This window comes from Panthera uncia, chromosome D1 (assembly GCF_023721935.1).
Source record: "Panthera uncia isolate 11264 chromosome D1, Puncia_PCG_1.0, whole genome shotgun sequence".
Taxonomy (NCBI): Eukaryota; Metazoa; Chordata; class Mammalia; order Carnivora; family Felidae; genus Panthera; species Panthera uncia.
Window position 1 is genome coordinate 99,797,998 of NC_064808.1, and position 7,977 is coordinate 99,805,974.

Genomic DNA, 7,977 nt, shown 5'->3' on the forward strand with positions numbered 1-7,977 from the left:
GCTATCAAGAAGCCAGGGCCATTTTGTCCAGAATGGGAGGCGTCTGAGCACAAGCAGCCCCAGAGCTGAGCAGGCAAAGTGCAGCACCAGCGCTGGGGAGCGGGGTCTCAGTTTTGCAAGCAATCCCGCATGCCTCTGAGCTTGGGGAAGTGACCTCTTTGCGGACACTGGGAGTGAGCACCTTTGGTTATTCTTCTGCAGGAATCGTGGACTCTTTAGACTGAGTAGGGGAGCGGGGGTGGGGGCTGTAGATGGCAGTGAGAGGAACAGGTGCAGGGTGCTTTCAGCCGACAGACAGGTTTATGGGTAAGCTTGAGGCTCTTCCTTGAGGACTTGCACGAATGCCTGAGGAAGACCTGAGGTGGGTAATGAGGCTGAGGGCCTGCCAGTGGAGGTGGGACAAGCAAAGGCACCCAGGTCGTTGTGAAGGGGACTTTATTTGTAACCACAACTTGGGTAGCTCGGCTGACATTTGGGTTCCGTTTTGAAGGATTTATAACGTGATTTTGCATATGGTGGAAGTGGAAGACATTGCTGAGAAGCTGATAATTCCGTCCACGTACATGCCCACATTGGGTAGATTTTAGGCACAGCCACTCTGGGGTAATCAATTTGCCCTGGTTTGCCTGGGACTCTCCTAGCTTTAGCACTGAAAGTGCCCAGTCCCGGGCAAACCAGAATAGTTGTTCACCCAACTACTCATTCACACTATTTCTTAACTTCACACTGAGAAGACAGAGCTGACCGCTCACAGCCCCATAACGTAGCAGAAACAAGAGTATGTCTTCCTCTGGGATATTAAGAATCCTCAAAACTGGGGCACCTGGGTGGCTCAGTCGGTTAAGCGTCCGACTTCAGCTCAGGTCACGATCTTGAAAGAGCAGACCCAGGCTGGCTGACTAGTGACTATGTCCCCGACATGGCGGCAGAAAGAAGTTCCCGCTCAAACCTCAGACCACGCATCCCCCCCTTGAGTAACTTATGTTTTCTAAGAAAGCAGGCTACCGATTGATGCATTCTTCCGAAGTCTGAGGTGGGAGGAAGGGGAGTGTGAGAGGCATGGAAAGTGTGAGTAGAAGAGGGAGGGCTTCTCTCAGAGGCCAGAGGCAGGAGCCCTCAACCTTGTCCAGGCTTAGAATGACCTGAGAGCATTTTAATAACTGACCCCTCCCCAAACCAATTAAATCAGAGTCTCTGGGGATGGTGTTTGGTGCTAGGTATTTATATAGCACAGCAAGGCTGACAGCCAATGGTTAATAGGTGACCAGTGAGAAACGTTCTGTATACACTGAGGCCAAACATGTTAACCTCAGACACAGTGGTTCTTAAACTTCAGGTGCATCAGAATCTCCTGGAAGACTTATTCAAACACAGATTGCTGAGCCCCACCCCCAGAGTTTCTGATTCAGTGGGTCTGTGACCACCAGGCCCAACATTTGCATTTTTTTTTTTATTTTTTATTTTTTATTTTTTATTTTAACGTTTTTTATTTATTTTTGGGACAGAGAGAGACAGAGCATGAATGGGGGAGGGGCAGAGAGAGAGGGAGACACAGAATCGGAAACAGGCTCCAGGCTCCGAGCCATCAGCCCAGAGCCTGACGCGGGGCTCGAACTCACAGACCGCGAGATCGTGACCTGGCTGAAGTCGGACGCTCAACCGACTGCGCCACCCAGGCGCCCCAACATTTGCATTTTTAACAAGTTCCAGGTGATGCTGATAATTGCTGACCTGGGACCACACTTTGGCAGCCAATCGGCTGAGGCCACGACCCTTCCCCAGCCAATCGGCTAAGGCCATGATCCCTATAAAACCTTTGTGCTTTTGAAACCCGCTCTCTCTCTCTCCAGTATCTCACCACTGCGTCAGTGCAGGTAGGGGATTGAGCTCGACCTATCTCGAATAAAGGCTCTTTGCTTTTGCATCGGACTCGGCTCCCTGGTGGTCTTTGGGGATCACGAATTCTGGGCATAACAATCTCATGTTTTGTGGGTTCCAGCCCCTCATCGGGCTCTGCACTGACAATCTGGAGCCTGCTTAGGATTCTCTCTGCCCCTCCCTAGCTCGTGCACTCTCTCTCCTTCAAAAGAAATAAACTTAAAAAAAAAAAAAAGGAATCTACAAAATCACGAAGATATATTGTGAAGCTCCCCTTCAAATTGTGTGCCAGAGGCAGAAAATGAACACAAACAAGGAAGCTTCCTATCTTAAGAGGCTATCCTGGGCCAATAATTCATTTTCATTTGCCAAGGCATATTCTCTAGCATTTCTATTTATATCTGCAGTGGCTATTCACACTAGATTTTCTATGATGGAGCCAATTTTGCAATATATTTTCCTTAGTAATGAATCAAGTACATAATGTTATGAGTTTAAAAGCGTATTATACAAGTAAAATCTAAGTCAGAAACATGTTTGCTAGAAAACTATGCCTTGATTTTTCATTCTCAAATTAGGATCACTATATCACCATGATAGTCAAATCCTTATCAAGTTGGGACAGCGACTACCACCCCCAAATGAGGAAAATATATAGAAGGTGGTAAAGAATAAGGAAGGGAAAGGGTTCTACTGACATTCCTTTATTCCGGAGATTCCTTGGCAGAAGCAGGTCCTAGATGAACAGGTTCCTAGGTCTTGGTGTCAGATAGAAGGAGTCATTGGACTCATTTGCTGGGGCACAGAACGGCGGGGCTCTAGGGCCAGCCATCTGGAGAGAGGACACGTCTTCTTTTCCCAGACAGGCTGAGAAGATGAGGAGTAACCCACCAAGGGCCAGGAAAATACCAGCAGCCCAGCCCAGGTAGAGGGCATCTCCAAACTCCCAGCGAGGCACAATCTCAGGGATGCTGTTATCCCGGAAGTCTTGGATCGTGGCGTAGGCTACCCAGGAGACTGGAAAGAGGGTAGTGGCTGAAGCAGATGTTTCCAAAGTCCCTCCCAGGAGGCAAAGCCGCCTCTTAAATACCCATCTGATCCTGTGAAACTGGAAGCATTCGGACCCACAGCCAGAGAGCAGGAGCCCCAGTAGCCCCAGCCCGTGGGAGGCTACCATGAGGATTCGGGATACCTGGAGCTCCTGGGGCAGAGACAAGAAGGACTCAAAGGCCTTGCACACGGCAACTTCCTCCTGATTCACGCAGACCTCCCAAAGCCCCATGATCCAGGTCTCCATTTCGTTCAGTTCCAGATTGAGAGTCTTCCACTGGGGCAGGATGGTGGTGACACATGAGCAGACCCAGCCGAAGAGGGAGAGGAGCAGTCCCCCAAGCTGGGCTTTCCCGTGGAAACTCCAGGCCATGGTTGCTCCCACCACGGAGCTAGAAAGTGAGGACAGGCGGCTGGGTGACCGGTGAGCAGGCAGCACTTTGGGGGAGACCCAGTGGAAGGTCTTTCACATTCGGAGAGGGCTCTTGTTTCAGTTTTTAGGCAGCAGCTGAGGCAGGTGCCAGGAGCTTGGCAACACTGGGTTTAGGGGTGTGTCCAAGATGGGATGTGGGCGGGGGTTCTGGGGGAGGGTCCCATGAGAGGCAAAGAAAAGCTAGAGAGTAAGCCATCAGTATCGATTTGATGAGTAAATTCATAAACCTGAAGTTAAAATCACTCCCCAGTTCCGAGAGGATGAGAATGGTGTTTGGGGAATATACAATGATAAGATCTTTCTGGAGGGAAACATGACTTCACATTCCATACTTTTTTTTTTTTTTTTGAGAGCGAGAGAGAGCACAAGTGAGAGAAGGGGCAGAGTGAAAGAGACAGAAAGAGAGATGGAGAGAGAGACACACACACACAGAGACAGAGAGACAGAGAAGCAAGGCTCACTCATGAACCATGAGACTGTGAACCATGAGATCATGACCTGAGGTGAAGTCAGATGCTTAAAGAATGAGCCACCCGGGCTCCCCAAATTTCATACTTTTAAATACACACATACTTTGACGCAGCACCTTACCTCCAGGAACTTACCCCAATTTATTGCGAATATATACAAAGATTTATGAAAATGTCCATTGAAATATTATTAATGATTGCACACTTTGGTTAGTACTAGGTAGCCATTTGAAAGTGATGTAGAAGAAACTTCAATGACACAAAAAATATTTTTGATTCGCTAAGTGAGACCAGCAAGTGACCAGTTTTTATTTCCCTATTTGTGCTTGTCTATGTACTTTATACATTTAAAAAAAATTTTTTTAACGTTTATTTATTTTTGAGACAGAGAGAGACAGAGCATGAACGGGGGAGGGTCACAGAGAGAAGGAGACACAGAATCGGAAACAGGCTCCAGGCTCTGAGCCGTCAGCACAGAGCCCGACGCGGGGCTCGAACCCACGGACCGTGAGATCATGACCTGAGCCGAAGTCGGACGCTTAACCGACTGAGCCACCCAGGCGCCCCTGTACTTTATACATTTGATAAGTTTACCATTTAATATTTTTGTAAGCAGAAAAAAATAGAAAATGCCCCATTCAATGAACCTATCCAGACCCAGAATATACCAGGAGGGAAGCGCTCTCTCCCCATTCTCCTACTGCTGAAGGACAGCAGCTATAATGACTGATGGTCATACCAGCTTCCATACTCCTATTTGCTGCTGCAAAGAGGCAGGTTTGGACAGGAAAGGAGATAATTTGCATTTACTGAGAATGGCTACATGCCAGACTTCTGACTAGATACTTTATCCGTATTTAATTTTCACACCGCCACTGCGAGATACATGGTGGGTAACTTGCCAAGGTCCCCCAGCTGGTAAACAACAGATCCAGCTCCTGAGCCAGGGGACTCAGACTGTGACACTTCATGTTTCTGTCTCCAGGCTACAACGGTGAAACCTCCCGCAATGTGCACGCACACTGGTGACACAACATGTGGGGTAGGGGGTTGATCTTTATGGCAACACACAGAAGAAAACTGGGACTTTTTTAAAAGTGTATTTATTGGGGCGGATTACCAGTGGTGTGGGGGCGGAGGGAGGTGAAGGCTCTTGAAGGCTCTCTTTTTCTTTCGTGTTTTATTATAGAAAATTTCAAACACATACACAAGTAGAGCAAATGGGTAAAGAAATTTCATGTCCTACCACCCAGCGTCAGAAATGATCCCCACATGCCAATCTTATTTTATCCATACCTGCATCCACCATTCACATCCCTCCCTTCACACTATTTTGAAGCAAACGGGGTGCTTTTATAACAACCACGTGTTCTAACCAACACAATGGCAAAATATTATGGATCCCTGGAAATGCTGCCTGCTTGTGCTATGTTCATCCAGATTGGTGTCTGATGTTTTGACTCTTGAAAACAGGCATGTCACATGTGTATGAGCTCAGGACGGATTCTCTCAGATACTGCTCCTTATTTCCTTGCCTTTTTTTCAGAGCCCTTTCTTGACCATTTGTGGCCATCTGTGAGTTGGAAGACATGTAAACCATGATAAGTGTGAACCAGGTAGGAGGTCAGGTTGGTGAGGGAAAACAGAACCCATTCATGTTATTGATTTCTTTTTACTTATTCAAATATTCATTCATGCCCACATGCACGGACTGTGTGTAGCAATCCCACTCCATCCCCTATGTTCTTTCTTCTCCTTCCTCAACCTAACTCTGGGTCTTCCCAGAAAACTTGAGGAACACTGTGCCACTAATCCAGTGGTCTCTCTGCCAGATACAGGTGGAGCCCTGCAGTGGCATTTGTGGGTATGACCCATGGATTAGTTAACCGGAGAAGATCTCAGAAGCTCAACCTCCAAGTGGCCCCTCCTTCCATTCTCAGTTCAGATTCCTCCTTACTGTGAAACTTTTCCGGTTCAATTAGAGCCTGGGTGCTCCTCCTCCAACATTTCCTCTGCCCTCTGTACCTTAGCTTCAGGGCCTGTTACTTGCCCATGCCCCTTCTAAGGCCTGTACCGAATTTTGTATTTATTTTATATTCTTTTCCTTAAAGGGCCCTCCCCCTCCCAGCAACTGATAAGATTTAGGCCCCACAAAATCTGGATCAATCTCTCATTTACCCTCAAGATAGCAATGATAATATTTCCTGGGATTTTGGATTCCCAGCCTAGTCCATTGTCTGTCATACAGTAGTTGTTCAATAAATATATAATACAAGTTTTCAGGAAGGTCATCTGCAGGTCCTTCTTTCTCACTGGACCTTTCTAGTAACAGCATTTGGAATTCAAAGTGAGGCTGACAGGTCTACTGAACAGAAGCTGATCTGGTTTTCTAGGGAGAGATGCCTTCCCAGTATGTTAGGCTGTCCTTTGTACTTCCTGTCTCAACCCCAGTTTCCTGTCCTTTGCTCATGTCACAGGAAGCCGCCCTAGCCTCACTGGGATAAGCGGGTTGTCCTACAGACACTTAAAATATAGACACTTAAAATTGACAAGGATCTTAATTAACATCAGCATCTACTTGAGGTCAACCCTCACAAGATACCTTTTTAAAAAATTAAAGATGACATTTTAACTAAAGTAGTGCATGTTTATTACAGAAAGACAGGAAAACATAGAGAAGAGAATAAATCCCATAAGTCTGCCACTAATATGGTGTATGTTCTTTACCTCGGTATATGTATCTGTATCTACTTATTTTAAAAAACAATCATAGTGTACATAGTATATTGTGAACATCTTTCAGCACGTAACAGTAAATAATGAAACAATTTTTTTTTTAATTTTTTTTTTAACGTTTATTTATTTTTGAGACAGAGAGAGACCGAGCATGAACGGGGGAGGGGCAGAGAGGGAGACACAGAATCTGAAACAGGCTCGAGGCTCCGAGCTGTCAGCACAGAGCCCGACGCGGGGCTCGAACTCACGGACCGCGAAATCATGACCTGAGCCGAAGTCGGCTGCTTAACCGACTGAGCCACCCAGGCGCCCCGAAACAATTTTTTAAAAATTTTTCATCAAGTTGATTTATTAACCTCTGATAGAAAGCGTTAACAGGCGCCTAGGTGGCTCTGTCCCTTAGGCGTCTGACTTAAGCTCAGGTCATGATCTCATGGTTCATAAGTTTGAGCCCTGCATCGGGCTTCATGCTAACAGCACAGAGGCTGCTTGGGAGTCTCTCTCTCTCCCTCTCTCTCTCTGCCCCTCCCTCTCTCAAAATAAATACACTTTAAAGAAAAAAAGTGTTAAGTATCTTGTTCTAGTCCACACAGTACTAATGTTATTTATACTTAGGTAACATAAATAATACAAACAATATAAATACGTAATGTATTATTACATAGATGTAACACATATTTGCTACATGACATAGTATATATGTAATATATGAACAAAGATCTATATGATGTAATATATGTACATAGATTGCATTGTAAACTGTGCAACATAAAAAGAGTGCAGTTTAGGGGTGCCTGGGTGGCTCAGTCAGTTAAGCCTCTAACTTCCGCTCAGGTCATGATCTCATGTTCATGGGTTCGAGCCCCTCGACGGTCTCTGTGTTCAGAGCCTGGAGGCTGCTTCGGATTCTGTCTCCCTCTCTCTCTAGCCCTCCCCCTGTTCGCACGCGCTTTCTCTCTGTCAAAAATAAATACATAAATACATATATATATATATATAGTGCAATTTAGTCAGACTTTTAGTTATGAGGTGACGCCACTTCGTTTGCACAACTCCAGAGGGCACTACTCACATAGACTCTGATGGCCGCTGCAGCCCTTGAAAGTGAATATTCAACGAAAAAAGATCAAGATGGGTTCGTCCGGTATTCCAGCTCGCTAAGTGTCACAGGTAAGCGTTTTGAAGTTGAGAAATGTTCATTTAGGACTGATTTTTAAGTAAAAACACTTCATTTCGTCTAGCGAAAAACAGGCGGGAAGAGACAAGCTATTTGAAAATAGCTAGGGAGGGAAACGCGTCTCCCCTGGTTTGCCAGCTACGGGACACCGTGGAAGTTCCACTCTAGGACAGTCGCGGTGCCTGCTGGGAGTTGTAGTGCGGCCTCGCCTTCCCAGCGGCGGTCTGAGCCTC

At 46.3% G+C, this 7,977-nt stretch overlaps 1 protein-coding gene across 1 annotated transcript; it reads right to left on the reverse strand.

The window, feature by feature from the left end:
- Positions 1–2,511: 2,511 nt before the first annotated feature.
- CLDN25 (claudin 25) lies at positions 2,512–3,301 on the reverse strand. The gene has a single exon (XM_049613092.1). The coding sequence runs from the start codon at positions 3,299–3,301 to the stop codon at positions 2,615–2,617; it is 687 nt and encodes a 228-aa protein (XP_049469049.1). The 3' UTR covers positions 2,512–2,614.
- Positions 3,302–7,977: the final 4,676 nt, after the last annotated feature.